General features: G+C 38.1%; 2 protein-coding genes across 9 annotated transcripts in view; both read right to left on the bottom strand.

Moving 5' to 3' along the window:
• Positions 1-24: 24 nt before the first annotated feature.
• cfap298 (cilia and flagella associated protein 298) lies at positions 25-3473 on the bottom strand. Its single transcript, XM_027139253.2, has 8 exons — positions 3340-3473; positions 2891-3051; positions 2468-2635; positions 2316-2383; positions 2071-2229; positions 1574-1705; positions 480-575; positions 25-316 (listed from the first exon to the last, which is right to left on the bottom strand). The coding sequence occupies exons 2-8, from the start codon at positions 3027-3029 to the stop codon at positions 206-208; spliced, it is 873 nt and encodes a 290-aa protein (XP_026995054.2). The 5' UTR covers positions 3030-3051; positions 3340-3473; the 3' UTR covers positions 25-205.
• A 489-nt stretch (positions 3474-3962) lies between these two features.
• The window catches only part of synj1 (synaptojanin 1), a 29423-nt gene continuing 16346 nt past the window's right edge, over positions 3963-17039 (bottom strand). For 3 of the 8 annotated variants that reach the window (XM_027138106.2, XM_027138115.2, XM_027138088.2), the window contains 15 exons: positions 16218-16410; positions 15930-16088; positions 15283-15439; positions 15026-15143; positions 14429-14641; positions 14181-14259; positions 13352-13514; positions 13073-13258; positions 12814-12852; positions 12503-12631; positions 11422-11460; positions 10723-10763; positions 10392-10581; positions 9600-9931; positions 3963-7142 (listed from right to left, as the gene is read on the bottom strand). In XM_027138106.2, coding sequence (XP_026993907.1) covers positions 6360-7142; positions 9600-9931; positions 10392-10581; positions 10723-10763; positions 11422-11460; positions 12503-12631; positions 12814-12852; positions 13073-13258; positions 13352-13514; positions 14181-14259; positions 14429-14641; positions 15026-15143; positions 15283-15439; positions 15930-16088; positions 16218-16410 — 2821 coding nt within the window. In that variant the 3' untranslated portion in view covers positions 3963-6359. Of the gene's footprint in view, positions 7143-7741; positions 7766-9599; positions 9932-10391; positions 10582-10722; positions 10764-11421; positions 11461-12502; positions 12632-12813; positions 12853-13072; positions 13259-13351; positions 13515-14180; positions 14260-14428; positions 14642-15025; positions 15144-15282; positions 15440-15929; positions 16089-16217; positions 16411-17039 lie in introns of all 8 variants that reach the window. The other 5 variants (XM_027138163.2, XM_027138153.2, XM_027138121.2 and 2 more) reach the window with 5 other exon arrangements.

Consider the following 17039-nt stretch of genomic DNA (forward strand, 5'->3'; position numbering starts at 1 on the left):
AAAGATGACAGACAAAGACAGGAAAGGTGTTGCATCCTTTATTCTAAATGTTCTTGGGGAGCTCAGAGGTGTTTAATTAGTATCAATTTACATCTCAATTTACAACTCATCATCTATATAAAAAGTGAGGATATGGAAGCTTCAAGATTTCATCCAGGTATATAGTCAGAAAAGGTTTCAATTATTGCAAAGTCAATAAGATCCATTATCTTGGGCCCCATTTGATATTTGTAAGTCCTTGAAATTGTTTCTTTAAAGCCTGCTGGTCTGACCACTCTGACTGTAAATAGGAATCATCATCTGCTTCTTCTAGCTTCTGCAAAGTAAGAAAAATAAATCCTGGTCTCAGAACAGTGGTCAATCAAATAAGAAAGAAGTATTTAAAAACCACATTCGGACCGAACTTTAACTATGTTGAGTTGGAGATCACACTGTTCCTACAACAAACAACAACAGAAAAAATGGTACAAGAGCCTTACCTTGAGTTCCTCCTGCCTTCTGTAAGAGCGTAACATCAACTCTTTCTGCTGGTCCTCACTTATCAGAGGCTCACGTGCTGGCGCCCTCTGGCTTTTCTAAAGTAACATCAAGTCAGAAAAATCAGGGCTTATATTTATAAAGATTCTAAAAATTAACTCAGAGAGCTCCTAAATTAGCTTACATTTATATAACTAGGAATATTATCTTAAAAGTTATCCAGGACCAATCTCAGAGCAACTCTGGGCAAGGAAATACAACAACTTTTATTTTAGAGAGGAGGCATTGCTAGGTATGACACATTCTTTTAAAGACTGTGATTGGTTGTCCAAAAATTAATTTATGGATTATTATAAGCCTTCTCTATGTTAAGATTATTAGAGGCTAAATATTGAGTAGAAATTACTTTCGTGATCGATCATATTAGGGTACATAACATCTGTATGTTACAAATGTAATGTATATGTAAACAACATCGACACATCGCAGAAATGTCATAGCACCAAATTATATCATTTATGCAACTATGGCATTTTTATATGGCATATGGGATTTCTGCACCATAATTACATATATTAGAGATGTTATCTCCAATATATAAGATAGCATTTTATTATAAAAAATATATATATCTAAAAGCATTTCATTAACTCACTATCATTATTAAATATCATATACAATACATTTCTTCTCCCTCTTCACCTTTTGGCCATTTTCTCCTCTGCTAAAGAAACTCTTAAGCCTATGAACTCAAGTCCTCTTCTATACTCCTATGACTTTTTGAACTTAAGAGCTCTTTTAACGGTTAAGATGCTTTATGAATGACTTTTATCTTTACTGGAATCTTCTCTTTAATTTTAAGGGGAAATGACCACATTTCTAAGAATTTTCTTAGAATTATGTCACCAGGAGCAACCCTTTGCACTAAGAATTTTCATGAATATGGGAATACAGGCACTGGCGTATTGGTCACATCTACACATAAAGTAGAGGCAGTTACGCAATACCATGTGAAATTACTGCATGTAATAGCTTCAAAAGGAGAAAGTAATATGCCTGGTGACTTGATCTAAGCAGAAACAAGGTCAATGCTCACCTTCTGGATCTTCACGATAATCTTTGTTTTCTCGTTTTTTCCAATGTAATCTTGCAGCTTTTTGCCCCAATGCAACTCTTTACCTGCCCACCATAGCTGAGCATTTTTCTCTGGGATCACCTGTAGAGAAGCCTGCAGGACATGCATCATGTTAGAATTTCATTATTTCTTATTTTGATTAGTTTAGCAAAATTCCGTATATAACCATGTGAAATGATCAAACTATTTTGTTTATAAACACAGTAACTCTAGACTGCATTTATTAATGTTTCACAGATGAATTATAGAAATACATTACATATTACTACAGTTAAATATTCACTTTACATGCAAAAAAAAAAAAAAAAGGATCCAGTAAAGCAGGAGTACAAAGAGCTATAACGTTTTGCCAAATAACTACCAGACAAATTAATTAATATCAAATGTTTTCTAATACCTAATAAGATTTAGTGCAAATAATAAAATAAGATAAATTCTGGATTGATAAAAACTTCAACCTGTGTTCCCTCAAGATCTTCCTGGTTCTCCAATTCCATTCTGATGGGATCATGAGGTGGCAGGCCCATTGGGTAAACGATCATCACTGCTCCTCGCAACTGATCAAGAGCCTCGTTTACCATGTCCATGGTAACACACACGTTCGCCTGCACTTGTTTCTTGAATTAAAATAAAATAAAAATTGTATAAACATAATATATAAGCTTTGCAAGCTAAGGAAGCATTAAGTTAGTCCCAAGCTTACGTTTGAGATCAATGCTTTGGCTTCTTCCATAGTCTTCTTCAAAACATTCTTCATTTTTTCATTGGGTGCTAAAAAGAGAGAAAGGGGAAATTCATTTCAGCTCTTGGATTTAAATTCAAAAAGACATCTTGTGAGCAGCACAAGGTGTTTACCATGTCCATTCCTGTGCCCAATTTCATCCTTTCTGAATTCTGCCCCACCACTGGGGACACACGTGACTTCCCATTCATCCCTTAACTTCAGATCTTTGATCTGGTCATCTGTGAGGCCTTGCATGTTGGGGGGAAGCGTGATGCCATGATCAGCAAGTTCAGGAATCTCTGAAAAGGCACACAGAGTACAGATTCACGATGATTAACCCACACTCACCCCAGTAGAGCTAGATTTTAGTATTTACAATGCTCAATGGTCACAGGCCTGTTTAGTCTAAGAAGCTGGATAGACTATGTTAGAGTAGTGACTACAATATACACAGGGAATGGTGATAGAACCAGGACTGGGAATAAATGGTCTACATTAACATATAATTCATCAGATATGTCCCTCTCTATCTGCATGGAACAGTATAAACTTACCAGAGCAAATCCTGTCCACTTTCAGCCTGCCATTGTAGACCTGAGTGACCTGCTGAACGAGGGTCTCAATAGAAACATCCACTGTGGTGTTGAACAGAAACTGGCTCTCATGTTCATGTTTAACGTGAAGCTGGACCATGACTACTAATGTGATGTGAAGTCTGGAAAAGATCGTAAATCAGAGCGTTTAATGTAGACTCTATTTAGCTAAACAGCCGAACACCAGCTATCTCGACTAGCACACAACGTTGCTTGGCGTTGCCATGGTAACAAGACTTCAGTCCCTTCACTAGAAAGTTCTTTTAACCCTTTCTAGCTAACAAAAGCTAGTGAAAAGCGTTAAAGCGATTAAAGTAGCATTACATAAAGAATATATTCTTTATTTGTATGATCAGATATTGCTATAGTTACCAAAATACGCACGATAGCATAGTGAGGAAAAAACTTACTCAATCTAAACACACACGCACGCGCTCACACGCAGACTGACAACTTCCGGCTCGTGCGACGTCAGAGCATAACCCTATGTTAGGGTATAGATGCGCCCCCAAAATTTATATACCGTATATACAGATCACACACACACACACACACACACACACACACACACACAGAGAGAGAGAGAGAGAGAGAGAGAGAGAGAGAGAGAGAGAGAGAGAGAGAGAGAGAGAGAGAGAGAGAGAGAGAGAGAACAAGGTTTCCTCAAGCTTTTATGGAGCCAAGGTTTCATTTAAGTGTAAAATAATTTATTTTAAGAACATAAACCCCACTCTTATTTATTTTAAGAACATATTTCATAGTTTATTTGTTTCCTATTGCTGAATTTCCAATTTATAAACATTTTTTATAAGACCTACATTATTATTATATATATGTTATTATATAACATTATTAATGTATTAAATTAATATGACCATTAAAAAAAGATTTTAAAATGATTATTATTATTTATTTTTTCCCAATAATCCTTCTCTCCTGCTCTCCGTGAAAGTCTCTGGACTTTGTGAATCTCTGTTTCAGACACCATACACAATGTTCTTGTAATGAATAAAACTCAATGATTACCAATACATTTACATTAATACATTTACATTTATTATTGCATACGTACAACATCAATAACTCCATAGATTTGTGCAATTTGATATGAACTTAAATCACAGGTTGAATACAAATGACTAAACTGTAGTCATGATTTGTGTGTATACTTACTGTATAGTTACGGTTAACAACACAAGGATCTCTACTACTGAGCGAAACCTTTTAACGTCACCATCACAAAATGAGTTATTAGTTACATATTTGCATGACTTGATTTAATCTGATTTGATTATTAGCTGGTATACAACTGAACAGTACATGTAATGCTAGAATTTTCCAGTGGTTACAATATTTCCAATAGCTGAAATAAAACAAAGATAAAAATGACCAGTCAGTCATATTTAAGAGGGGATTCGATTTAGAACTGATTTAATAATGGGAATCTCCTTTCTCTTAGGTTGCTTAATGATAATATTCAAGTTTTGCAATTTCTACATTCTTTACAAAAAAGTGTAGAGTACAGTGTGCAAACAACATCTGCTTTATAGATACAGTTTCTGTAGCCTATCTGGTGTACCTGCATGACTTTATGTCCAGTCAGTAAGAAAGCCCTCCATATGCAACGGAAAACATGAACAGGATCATACTGAAAGGAAATGATATGTCACAACATTTCAGACAAAACTGAATGTCAAAATGAAGTGGCTTGCTTGTCTCCAGTCAGATTGACACCATTTCTTCTCCACAGAATGCCCTCTTGATTTGAATGTCACAGGTTAAGAATTACAAGTATTCGGTTATTCAGCCAAAAGGTAACTAAAGAACGACTGAAATGTGAACAATGAAAAGAGAGCAGTACCAACACCAACACTTCAACAAAGAATGAATGTGGTGTAACGAAACACTGCACAAGTAAAATATGCCAGGAAACTATCAAGAGCAAATCACCAGATCAAAACAATACATATAATACAGTATGGAATGCACAGAAAGTGATATGACTTCCAAACCGGTGATGACACGATCTGCACAGTGAAGGTAACCGACAACACTAGGTATCAATAAGATAAATACTAATTCCATGTAACTGACAGATTTTCCTACTGTGCGTGTTTAAAACATGCTTAGAGGCGCTGCTTGATTTGTTCTTAGTGGATTCACACAAAGTCAAACTGCTAGGTAATCTTTAAAAAACAACAACAAATAAAAACCTCACCCCTATCAGCAGACATACACAGTGCATATATGCAAAGAGAGAGAGAGCGGCTGCAAAGACAAGGTATATTATTTCCTAAAACAAAGAACAGAAAGAACCACATTCCCAGTGAAATTGAAAGTGAAGTCCCAACTCACTGTGAACGGAAAAAAATGCAAGATTAAGTGCACATAGCTTTCTGGGATGGTCAAGGGCGCAGATCTTGGCATCAAAGACTAACACCAGAACTCACTAAAATAAGCACATTCATTAAATGCACAGCAGTTCTGTTGAACGCTTCGGATTATACGAGACAGAAGTGAGAGAACACACACTCGGGTTTAGGGCAGAGGGGAGGGGCTCTGCACTCATGCCACTAGACAGATGCTTTCTGCTTTCTCGAACCTGAAAACTCAAAACTCTGGCTTCAAAGTACATCTGAAGACCTAACGAACAAGAGCATTTCAGTGCAATATCAGTATGGCAGGTACATATTACAAGCAAATATATAATATATATATATATATACACAAATTTAAGACTATTGTACATTTTTTAAACCACACCGAAGCTACGCAATACATACATCCACAACTTCTATACTTGAGCATGTTGATCTAGAGAGGAAATAAAAGTGGGCCTGTGTAGAGAAATGATCAGTGTTACACAGATATGCATCACTTTGGGGGAAAAAATACAGACATTAAACCTAAAACAGACCGGACATTCATTCATAATTAGAGAAACCATAGCAAGGGCTTACAGAGTCACTATGTGCTGTAGTTAAAATTTCAGAGGCTATATTAAAAGGTCTAATAACTCTCTCTACACAATGATCTAAATGACATACTGTGCATCCAAGAGACATGTTTTTGCAGCTTGCAATCACTTTAAAATGCTGCACAACCAGACAAGAAAGTAGTAAAAAAAATGAGTAAAAGCAATCATATTTGATAAGCATCTGAGTGAAGAAAAATAAGATATTGCACAAGAGTTTCACACACAGTTGTGTGTAGGTGTATATCTAAATATGTGAGAAGCTTGAGAATGATCAAATTTAATCCAGGACTGCTCCGGGTTGAGTGGTTGATTAAGCCGTTGCAGAGAGTCATGACTTGAACAGCACACTTGTGTACAAATCACACACATAAATAAGGAATTTCTACTATAACCCCCCCCCCCCCAACACACACACACACACCTCTCAACTTCAGTAGAACATTACAATATATATTATCTTTCCATGAACTCAGGGATTAAGGGGTTTCTTGGGGTTGTGTTAGGGTTAGTCCTGTCTGGCAGAGGAGGGGGCAGTGCCGGCAATGCAGATGTGGTAAGGGAAGCCCAGTTACTGTTAGAGTCAAACACAGAAGTGGAGAAGCTGCTTTGGGGCTGCTGGAATGTAGTAGTAGCAGCAGACAAAGGAAGCAGTGGAGGCTTAATCATTGCAGTTGATGCTGGAGGATTTCCTGAACTCATATAGTCTGAATCTTCATCAAAGGTCACCCATTGCTGGACTTTGTGTGGAGGTGGAGCAGAAGCCAGAGGAGCTGGTCTGGAAAAGGAGGACGGCAGAGTTGAAGTATGGCAGAGGGCAGATGCAGCACTGTGGAGGCCCGGCTTGTCAAAATCAGGTGTGAGTGAGCGACTCTGTGGTGACGTCATGGTGCTAGCAAATGGGTTGGCGTTCTTGGGTTTAGACTGGACATCAGACAAAAAGGGGTTCGAGAAGACCGGGAGGGTTTCCTGTGAGCGGCTGCGGGAAGGAGGAGGCGGGGCCAGCAATGCTTGCATGGGGTCAGGGGTCAGCATTTGGTTATGGTGGGAAAACAGAGGAACTGGAGTAGAATTAAGAGACCGTGAACTTGTTGAGTGGAAGGAGCTGTGATGTGAAGAGCTCCTTGACAGGGACTGGTTGTTTAAGTAGGGAGTAGAGGAGAACAGGTCAGAGGTGAGCGGGTCAAAGGGGTTCATTTTCAACTGTGCTTCTCTTTGGATTCCATTTGTTCCATTTGTCTGGAGAGAAAAACACACACCAACAAAACCAATCAAAAGTGACCTTCTGCAGTCTTATTCAATACAAAAACCTCGAGATGAACAGAGATGACTAAAGTATTGATTTGAATATTAGTAATAAAGCGATTTTACAGTTACAGTTTTATTAAACCCATGAATGTGTTTATTGTGTGAGACTTTCCTTTTGTTTAATAAAAAGTTGAGCCTCAGGGAATGGGAATTATGAATTAAGTGGCCAAAATATATCCATAAAGTCCAGTTTAAAGTTTGCAATAAACAGACGCTCAAAATGACAACTGAAATCTCTGACAGAGAAAAGATGGTGACAAAGACAAAAACTTTTCTTGAACCATCCTTAAAACTCATTGTTTACCTATACAACTGGTAATACTAGTGACACTTTTAGAGTTGCCCGTTACTAAGAGGTTCAAGCTAAGTTTTACTACCGAAAATAATAATCCACCTATAAACAACAAAAACATGACAAAGGGGAAAAACAACTAGAACATGGAGGACTCTACAATGTATGAGTGCACACTGGGACAGAGGATGATGGTTCTGTGAGCACAAATGCTGAGGCCAGAACTAGCATTAAATACCTTTCAACCTGAGGATTGCTCCTGCTTGAGAGAGAGAGAGAAAGATAAACACAAATACAAATACCCATCAGCAGAAGCAAGAGATCACAGAAACAGCAAAGAACAGAGATAAGAAAAGCTGGGAAACCAACACAGACAGCCTGCAGTACTGATAGTATAGATGTAAGAATGCATTAGTTAAATGTATAAAGTCTCCTTCTCAAGTCCATTAGCATTTCACAAAAGAAATGACGCCGTAAGTTTATTGTCAACATGATCAAACATGCTGTTTACTTAACCAACAACATTACAACATTATATTATAAGAAGGAATAATCATCTGGCAAAATGTAATGCATTAAGGCTTCCTTTGTAAGACATCATTTATTTCAATGCTGTTAAATACGGTCCTTTTTCTTTATAATGAAATAAAGAAAACCCAGACCATTTGGTTTGACTTGTGACATTGTGAGATTTTTGCTTTCATAATAGCGAACCAAATAAAAATTGATCTGTAAAATTTAATCTTTATAGAAAAAGCTGTGTTTTTTTTCTCTTTCTTCTGTGATCAATATTTCTGGATGCATGTACACCTATATTTGGGTTTTCTGAGGAGTCTAAGGGGCTTTTTACACCTGGTCACTTCTGAGTTTTCTGTGATCGGATAGCTATCCGATGGTAAAAAGACCAGGTCTAAGTGCCCTCCGAAACGTTTTTGAGACTGATATAAATCCGATGGTTCAAACCCCTTCAGGAGGTGGTCTGGGACGCATTTCAGATGAAACTGGACAGGTATAAATAAATGTGGTTGTTCAAGCCACATACATCAGCACTATACTCCTCCCAAACAGAAGTACGTCACTCGCAAGTGATCTTTCAGCCAGGTGTCTTGTTGGGTCTTAAAATGCACTGCTGCTGCCAGCAAAAATGCAGCAAACAGTAAATGCGTTTTTTTGTAGCTTAACCGTCATAATTTTTTTTCGTCTTCTTTTTGATTGCATTCTGAAAACCGCATACACTAAAGTGTGTTCCATTTCAATTACCCCGGAAATGAGGTAAAATATATTTGCCTATTGGGCAGGAGTAGAAAGATCAGATTGATATCCGATTCGCCAAAACGCATTTATATGGCCTAATGTAAATGAAACAGTTTTAACAAATCGGATCAGAGAAAACACATGAAATGACCAGGTGTAAAAAGGCCCTTAGTTTCTTGGATTGGCTATCCTAATTGTAAATATGTGTGTGTAAATGCATTGTATGCATGTTGCTCTGTGATGGACTTAAGAAGACCAGGCTAAAGATACTGAAGATAAATGTATGTACTTTGCATGATTTTGGCAGTAAGAGAGAAGACCAAAAAGAGAATAAATATGATTTAGATAAGTAAAATGTCTGTACAATGCAATATACAGAAAGAGAAAAGTTTCCTCATTGATGACAACCAAATGAAATCTCCTGAGTGACGATAGGAAATCTGGTGAGTCATATTAGGATAAGTGAGTCATATTCTAAATGAATTATCTTAGTAAATCTTATTCTACCGTCTAATTAACCAAATAATTTAATAATTAGAAAATCTAAAAGGGATTACAAATGTACATGAAATCATCCCTGGGTTCATGTCGTGTGTGCTTCATTAAAAAAAGATTTATTTTCATGTGAACTGATAACCACCTCATCTACAGTAATGTACTACATATAGTACTTTCTAAATATAGAACATCTCAGGCAGCCTCACACAAAGTTTAAAGTGTTAAACACACATCTCCATGTTTATACTAACAGTATAAAATATCAGATGAGATTTAGACCCCTGTCACCGCTAGTATTTTATTATAACATATGCCAGATATGTGACTTGTAGGACAGGACTAACCTGAGACTCAGGAGAAGGAGCAGTAGCAGGAGCAGCCTCTGGTGGCAGAGCATGTGAAGAGCGGCTACGGGGCGGTGGTTTGGGTGATGCCAGGCCAGGCTGAGGTGGCATGGCTGCAATGGTTCTTGTAGCAGCTGGTTGAGCCTGCAGAGGTGCTGCCGCTGTTGGCACCATAGGTGGGGGAAGCGTAGGTACCATGGGTGGGGGCAGTGTGGGTACCATGGGTGTAGGAAGCGTGGACTGTATTGGTGGCCGGATGGGAGACATGGCCGGAGGCTGCGCTGGAGAGACCATCTGAGGCCTCATTGGGCCAGGCAATGAGGGAGGAGGTCCTGTAGGGCATTAAATAAAAAAAACCAAAAAAAAACACAGGCCTGTTAGCCTTACTACACTGGACACCCTAAAGAAATACTTTTTTTTCCCCCATTGCAGGCCAAAGACAAAGATGGGTCTTAAAGCAGGAATAAAAAGTATGAATAGGAGGAAAAGACTACAATTACCACGCACCCTTAAAATAACCTAGAATGTAATGACGTAAGAGATCCATTATGGTGGTTATTAACAACGAGCAAAATCTTTATGTAACCTTGATATCTCGAAGATGGATTTCTAAATAACTACGGGCAAGTAAGGTATAAGGAAACTATAGATCATTAATTGACAGTTCATTCCTAAAAACTGACAGTTTAACAAAAACTGTCAGATTATAAGGCTGGCTAAAAAGAGACAAAATGAATCGGTGATAATTTAGCAGCTACTAGGCTCTTCTGTTTGCTGTGATTGTTCACATACCCAGAGGGAGCTCTGCTGGTTTGTTTTGTGTGTTTAAGACAGGTCTTGGGGCTCCAGGGTGGTTATCTGGGGTGGGTCTCGGGGCTCCTGGGTGAACCTCAGCTATGGGCCTGGGAGCTCCAGGGTGGGCAGGAGGTGGTGGTCTGGATTGTGGAGGCACACTGATAACACCTGCCCTTGGGGGGATATTCTGAAATAATATACATATTTTTATAACTTTAGAACGATTTTACTGAGGTGGATTCTTTTGGTCTGGCAAAAACTTCACAACATTTTAATTTCTGCATCACTACCAAGTGATTTTCTATTGTCTTCTTCAAAGTTTACCCACCGGCCTTGAACTACCCGGAGCTCCTGTAGACTGGCCTCGTCCTGAAAAACAGCAGGAATCATGCTTACACTTAAAAGCACACTTGAAACAAAAAAATGTTTCATTACTCTGGTCATACTATCAATGGCTTTAGCTTAAGTACCCCTTCTGCTCTCTAACCCTGTTTCTTCATGTTTTGACCGTATCCCCACAAAGCCACAATTTTCATCTGTATAACTTTCTGAGCCGACAAAAAGCCTGAGAAGATCTTTGATGTAAACACGAACATCAGGATCCACTGTATGCAGACGTTACTGCAGTGAGTGCTCTCATCCCACAGCAATCTCCTCCACCCTCCTTTCCACCTTGACTCACCTCTTCCTGATCAACAGGGGGTCAAACACAGTACAACCAGATCCAGCTATCTGGCCAAATGTGGAGCCAAATCCCTGTACCTTTCTCACACACAGGCACATACTCCCTTTCCCACGCACCTTAAATGACTAACAGGGCCAGAAGGAGGGAGCCAGACAGCAGCCTGGCAGTGAGTTATGCCCACTAGGTGACTACCAGATACCTAATTTCCCCAAGCACCTTTTGTTCTATTAGACAACCATTGATCATTGTATTAAGACTAGTCACTGATCATAGCATTAAGAAATGGATGTGTTTTCTGTATCTGTATAAAAGAACTGACATTCAATCTGTGCACTTACTTACCAGCAACATCTGCTCTGGGTAAAGCAGGGCTTTTTTGTCCTTCGCAGCATGGAGGATTAAGTGATTTATATTAGTCTCAGTTTCAGTGCATTCTTAAACTACACATTTATTATACTGTGTTTCTAAACCACATGACTTAACTGAAAAATTGCCCCATCAAAAAATGTAACCAACTACAAATACATTATTTGGAATAAACAGAAACATAAAATATCTATGCAAATATAGATAGAAATAGAAGATGCACTATTTTGCACACAGGAAATCTGTTTGTGACTAGGAGATGCGCACTGATAGTAGGACAGCAATAGCCCCAATGCTGTCAGAGCAATGTCTCACACAATACTGAAAGTGCTGGCATTCTTACATCTGTATCTTTCACTGTGTCAGGGTGAATGATAGTAGGGTTCAAATTAAAAGCATTAATATTTAGGTTAAAAAAAAATCCTGTTTATACAATTTTAAGAATAAAGACAGATTTTAGACAGACATCCTTAGTATCCATCTAAGTCTGATTGAAAGTTTTTTGTTTGAAGCAGTTGTCTATTGCAACATCACACTTCATCTAAGCTCTCACAGCAGAATTAAGAGTTCATGCACAAATAAAACTGATCCTGAAAAACAAAAAAGATAAATAAAAGATTTGCTGTATAAAAACTAAGCAAATTCATTTAGAAAGTGCATGAACTCCTCATTTCTAGTTTAACAATGACAGAAAAAACAGCGAATACTGACGTACTCTATACTAATAACTACATTTTTGTAATTACCTTCAATCTCACTCAAATCAAGTAGATTTAGAGGCTCTGCAAAGCCTTCAAACAAGAATGTATATTGATATAAAAAAGTCAGAGGCTGATAACAGAAGAAATATTTCTAAAACAAGTGGGAATTTGATAACAGTAACCTAAAAAGTGCACATTTACCCAGTTATAATACATCAATTGTAATCCACAGTAATGTGTCCCAAACACAAGCTGCTTAGATTAATCCAAAGGATGTGCTAGAGAGATGTAATATTTAGATGTAATGTTTACTTTAATAAAAAGAATAAATTTACTATCAGGTCAGGCTGATTTACCTGACGGGGGTGGGGGGCGCTGTGGAGGTGCAGGTCTGGCAGGCGGAGCATTGGGTCGTGGGGGAGGAGGGCGTTTCGGTTCCAGTCCTTGTGATGAAGCTCCTAGCATTTGACTTTCCATTGGAATAACTACGAAAATCAATAAATGATAATCACCATGAATACCGAGCTCACCATCATCATTAACATAAACATAAGCTTTTGCGTGACATGCAGCAGTAAAGAGACACAGCAAAAGCTTTCCCAGCTTTAAAACCTACAGCACACATTTTCAACACATCTGTGGCACCTCTAAAAGCTTCATTCTTTACCTTCCTGCTCCCTCCTACATGTGATCGGACTGAGATCGCCTTTCAGCCACAGTGAAATAGAATAAAATCAATACATTGATAGAAAATGTAAGAATAATACAAATACAATATTTTAGCAAAAATACAATAATTAAATGCAATTTTTTTGTCTTAAATTCACAATTTTGTGACAAAAATCTGTTTCTTAAAAACAGCACCAAAGTAAATGTTAAGGGAAAATGTGAGCAGCATTTCAGTTTTTGCATAACAGGTTTTCTACCTTGTGGGGGTCCGGCTGTGCGCGGAAAAGCTCTGCTCGGCCTGCAGGGAGGTGCGGGTTCTCCGTGAGTCGGTGAGGAGCATGGGCTTGAGCGTGGTGAAGGTAATGGGGAAATACCAACATCCATACCAGCCCCAGGCTGCAGGTGCTGCGGAAGAATATTCTCCACCTCCTCATCCACATCGCCTTCAAAACACAACAGTGTGAATTCTGATTACTTAAACCCACTGTCTCAGGCATGATGGTTTTATAAAAAGCCATGATCATGACCAGACATACCCTCCATGTCAAACTCGTCTCCCATTTCATTATCCTCTGCGAGCAGTGTGGAGCTTGCCGAGGTGGGGATGCTGCCACAGATCCTCTCCACACTCATCTCCTCTTCCAGACTTTTAATCCAGCCATTGCTCTTCAGCTGGATGTCTATGGTCTTCCCCAGCACCTGAGTAAACAGTGAGAAAGGTTACACATAAGTAAACAATTCCTAATTCAATTTTAACAGCAACTGGAATAATCTGAATATCTACAATGCTGACAGATCATTAAATATAAAGAATAAACACCACAATAGCATAAATCATTTTCAGAGGCAAATCAAATGAATGATCTGATGCCATATTAATTGTTCAGCAATGACCTGATGGTTCTTACAGTAGGAAAACCTGTCTAAATCATGCAGTGCTTAGTCCATTCAGGATTTCCAGTAGATTATTTTGTAACTGTTTGATTTTGCTGAGGCTTTTTCTAAATTTGGGCTGCAAATTTTATTTTACTTTATTTTTGCACAAAACTACCTGAATTGCTGAAATTGCAAGCACAGGATTTCCAGTGTAAAACATCCATAATTACTTTCTATGATAGCTGTACATGACATATCGTTCCAAATCTGTAGAATACCTGTGGTAATTTTCCAAAATTCCAAGCACCAAATTAAGGATTGTGGAGTTTGCTTGGTTCTGTGTATATTTCTGAGTGCTAGGTAGCCCCTGGTATTTTAATGTATTAAACATTGTGTGTCGTTGCAATTAAAACGTATACAGTATTGAAATTAAGTGTAGATTTAGCCGAACAATTATTTATCCTTAACAATTAAAATCCTGTAACTTACAGTGGAGGCACTGTAGTGAAGTGCAGCCAGGGCTGAGTATCCTTCCAAAAATGTCACCCACATCTTTTCCTCCACAAACCTGTTTTAGTAATTGCAATTAAAACATAAGGCTTTAAAAATGATAACGCTTAATAACGGCACTTTAAAAAGTCAAAATATTTCATTTGATTAACAAACCTAAAAAAGGTAGCAGTAAAAATAGATCACCATTAACATATTATTAGCTAGAATCCCAACAAAACATTCACCTGATCAGAATGACTTCGCCACAGTTAGCAAACTTGTCCAGCAGCTCGTCTATCAGAGCATCATCGAAGTAATCATCAGGGCCTGAACTGCACAGAGACACTAGTATAGTGCCATCAGGTGGACCTTGCAGGGCGATCACATCTTTGTACACCTGATGCCGTGCTTCTGGGTCCACTTCAAGAACATCCACATCAATGAGAGCCACCACGGGCCTGAAAGAGACAGACACAATATAAACTATTACCAAAAAGCTCTTTGAAATGGTTATATATAAAAAAATCTTTTCTGGATAAATATACTGTACATGATATATTCTAAATATACCTGCTGTCATTTATTCTTTTCCTATTTAAATCCATAAGAGGACCGAATGCTTCTAAATGCTTTTAATAGATGTTTAGGTAAGTGGTAAATAATCAGTGAAAAAAGAGAATATTATTATATTATTTTATTATATTATGAAGTAATAGAAGCAAAATCACCGATGTATCATTTAAATCAAAGTAAATATTAAAAAAAAACCTTTACAATCTTTGAAATAAAGGATTGTGTGCCTTGTATAGTTTAATATATAAACACCAGGGATTTAGCTGTACCTGTGGTCTGAGGTCTTGAGCTCAGCTCTGCTGTAGTACTTTAGTTCACCAGGGGCCCACATGTGCAGGTCTTCCTCTTCTACTGGAGCTCCTACTACATTCAGCCCCAACTCCTCAGCTACACACACACACACACACACACACAGGCACAGGTACACACACACACACACACAAATACACAGTATAGCCATGAGTATAGCCTGCTTTAAACTGAAAAACACAAGGACAAGGAGATAAAATATAAACAGCAATCCCACCAATCTTATGAAAGTTCCATTTTCTCCTCTTCCAGAGCACCCGATCGGTCCATGCAGGTGTACGGCATTTCTCACTCGTGTCATAGTCATCAGAAAAAAGATCATATTTGTAGGTAGGTGCAAAATCCAACTTTCCTTCAATAAAGCCCTTGAATACCTGTTGTAATGAGGAATATTTGCCTTAGAGATCTTAGTCTACTTGATTCATAAATTATTTTTTTTACTCATACAGTTAAAAGCTAACATTTTATCATTCACACATTTCTCTTCGGATAGCTGCTCTGGGTTGTAGCGGATTTGGAGCCTATCCTGGTAACCCTGGGTGTACCGTGGAAATACACACACAAACACAATTAACTACATCTAGGCCCAAGTTAGCATAGCCAATTCACCTACTATAGCATATTGTTGCAAGGTCAGAGGAAATCAGAGAACCTGGAGGAAACATGGGAACATGCAAAACACTATATAAACAGTAACTTGAGCTAGTATTGAGACAGGGACCCTGGAGCTCTAAGGTGGAAACACGGACACTGATCTTTCTGTACAGTTATAAACAAATATAATGAAACAAATATATTAATAAACAGTACACTTTACTGAGAATGCACCATACAATCTACTTTTATAGATGAATTCATTATTACATTGCCTGCATTCTTCTGTTCCACAAGCTGGTCCCCAGCAATGAGAGAATCCCAGTTCTGCTGCCTGATCAGCTCTTTTACCTCCTCATTTGGCAGGTTGATGCGATAGTTAAAGTCCCCACACCAGAAAACATAATCATGGGAGTAAAGCAGACGACCCTGTGCACAATGACAAAACCCTTTTGAATAAATTGTGGTAAAGGTTTATTTATTTTAATCTAAATTGTTGTTTGTCTGCTTGCATTGAAGCGAAAAAAATAAAAAAATAAATAATAAATAAATAGTTACCATAGGGAATGACAGCCTGCGAGTGATCTCATTGTAGTCATCATTTCTCTCCTTGACCTGTGATTGGCCGGCAGCAAAATGCGAGCACACAAAGCAGATACTGGTAGTGTGGAAGAGCATGCGGATAGCCACACCCCCTTTGTTCCCAGTGGCACCACCCATTCCAGTCTTGACTGTATCTACCGCAACATCTCTGTTCAAAAATGAGAAGAATTTTTCTCGTTACAGAATTGCATTATATTTTCTGTGTTAACCATCAACAATGCACAAAGTATGCCAAGATGGTGACTAGTAAATAAATCTAGAGCCAAAAAGACTTGCAACTCTTTAAATATCTCTATATAATGTTGATATACAGTAGACAGGTGACAAATTAAAACCAACATGGAGTGAAATTAAGTTTAGTAAGGTATTAGGCCACAACATGCCATTAGTCAATGTGCCTCGGCATAGACTGGAAAATTCTAAATTCGCCTCAGTAGGTGTTTTGATGTTAATGGTGGTGTAGAGTGGATTCTGACACTTTTATTTGACTAAAATCTCCCACTGGTGGTCCACTGGGTTTATATCTGGCTTTGTATAGGAGAAATTTGTAAATTTACAGTTATTGATCGCAGCCTGTGTATTATAACATTTATCATATTTAACTTTACAGACACACTTATTCAGAGTGAAATACTTTTGTCTCATTTGTACAACTAAGCTGCTATACAGTATAGCTATTATAACAGTTTAAACACAGAGCTAACTCCCTTTATACATCCTTTAATAGGAAAGGACAACCACTTATATAATATCTGATAAGCAGTGGTCATGATTCCT

The sequence above is a fragment of the Tachysurus fulvidraco genome, chromosome 20 (assembly GCF_022655615.1).
Source record: "Tachysurus fulvidraco isolate hzauxx_2018 chromosome 20, HZAU_PFXX_2.0, whole genome shotgun sequence".
NCBI classification, from domain to species: domain Eukaryota; kingdom Metazoa; phylum Chordata; class Actinopteri; order Siluriformes; family Bagridae; genus Tachysurus; species Tachysurus fulvidraco.

Excerpts from the sequence above, each read along its gene's own strand:
- cfap298 (XM_027139253.2), bottom strand. The coding sequence starts at position 3,029 with ATGGTCCAGCTTCACGTTAAACATGAACATGAGAGCCAGTTTCTGTTC. Across the intron at positions 2,230-2,315 it reads CCAAAGCATTGATCTCAAAC|AAACAAGTGCAGGCGAACGT; the intron begins GTAAGCTTGGGA and ends TTTTAATTCAAG. Across the intron at positions 1,706-2,070 it reads AAGATCTTGAGGGAACACAG|GCTTCTCTACAGGTGATCCC; the intron begins GTTGAAGTTTTT and ends CATGTCCTGCAG.